This window comes from Phalaenopsis equestris, unplaced genomic scaffold, assembly GCF_001263595.1.
Source record: "Phalaenopsis equestris unplaced genomic scaffold, ASM126359v1 Scaffold205596, whole genome shotgun sequence".
Lineage (NCBI taxonomy): Eukaryota > Viridiplantae > Streptophyta > Magnoliopsida > Asparagales > Orchidaceae > Phalaenopsis > Phalaenopsis equestris.
Window position 1 is genome coordinate 1 of NW_018225078.1, and position 1,580 is coordinate 1,580.

The following is a 1,580-nucleotide window of genomic DNA, read 5'->3' on the forward strand; positions in this document are numbered from 1 at the left end:
ACAGATAACTTAGAATCAGATGTAGAACCCTTCCAGTGGCTTTTGAGCAATAATCATTAAATCATAAAACATCTGAGCCTCGAGATTTTGTGTCACTTCCTTTTGCACTTAACTCAAATAATGTCTTATTGTTCTTTTAAAGTTCATCTCTTCAAATCTACCTGAGTCAAATTTGGGTAGAGGATTATAACTCGTTGAAGGACATTGTTAGTTTCTTTGTAGGAAAATGTTTGTGCAATAAACATATCAATACATGTTTGATGCATAATTGAGTGCAATAAATTTAAAATGTTTTCTTTTTTTATTTTTGCTACTATTTAGTAATTTTGTTTAAAAAAAATTCATCATCATGGAGTGAGGAACCTACTCATATCCCCTTTAAAAACTCCAAAGGTAAAAATTCCTTCACTCTTAATTTATCTTCCCTTTCTCTCTCTCTCTCTTTCTGAACACACTCCAAAACAAGAATCAAGCATGCCAAAGATGTATGGAGTTCTTCTTAGCCCGTGTTGGTTAGAAGCTTAAACTTTTTCTCTTCGGGAAAGCTCAAGTTCAAATAATAAACTTTACAACTGAAATTTTACATATGTGATGTGTATTAAGTTTGTACTTCAATTTGCTTAACAGTTCCCAAAAAATCATGCAAACATGCGATGTAAAAGAGCATCAATATCGCATTTAATTGCCAGCTCGCCTTTGCATTTGTTACTTTACATATGAAAAAGAGAGATGGCAAAGCAAGGAAACCCTAACTTCCCCATTGGCGTTTCATTTTCATTTAATCATTTAATGAATCCGAAATCTACATTGCCAAGCAACCAACATAACAACCAATTCTGACACCACCTCTCTCTCTCTAAGAGAAGTAATCACACAAGAAATTAATGCCAAATATTTTCAGTTGCAAATACCAGAGATACAACTCCTCAACTACGTATGTCTACAGCAGACTTGATTAATAAGCCACTCCCTCTGCTTATATATAGCTTGCTCTCCCATACAATCTCATATAAAGATCTCTCTATCTCTCTTTCTCTCCCGTTGAAATAGAGATAGAGAGAGAGAGAGAAAGCGAGAAGTAGAGAATCGAGAGATGGCACAAGTAAAAGAGTTCATGCCGGCTATTGCGATGGTGGCTGTGCAAGCAGGCTATGCCGGGCTCAATGTTCTGTCGAAGCTCGCGCTCGAATCCGGCATGAGCCCTTATGTACTCATTGCCTATCGTCAGATCATCGCCACCTTCGCCCTCGCTCCCATAGCCTTCTTTCTCGAAAGGTGAATTAAAATATTACAATCTTTGTGTGAAATTGGTGCGAATTGATAATACTAAAGTGATTTCGGCATGTTATTGAGCTGCATATCATCCCAATACCATCTATTCATACACGTGAATGCTGTTCGCTCAGTATTTATCAATAGAGACATACATTATTCACAATTTTTTTAAGATAAAATATAATATTTCAATTTAATTGTGTTCGTGAACTCCTTAATTATTTTGCCAGGGGCAACTGATACAATAATTTAATTTCTTCATTAATTCTTATTTCTTATATATCTATATATATATATATATATAT

General features: G+C 34.9%; 1 protein-coding gene across 1 annotated transcript in view; it reads left to right on the forward strand.

The window, feature by feature from the left end:
* Positions 1 to 881: 881 nt before the first annotated feature.
* LOC110036367 (WAT1-related protein At1g09380-like) overlaps positions 882 to 1,580 on the forward strand; it is a gene marked incomplete in the record, with an annotated part of 8,380 nt that continues 7,681 nt past the window's right edge. Inside the window, 1 exon segment of the mRNA XM_020740795.1 lies at positions 882 to 1,275. Within this exon segment, the coding sequence (XP_020596454.1) occupies positions 1,094 to 1,275 (182 nt within the window).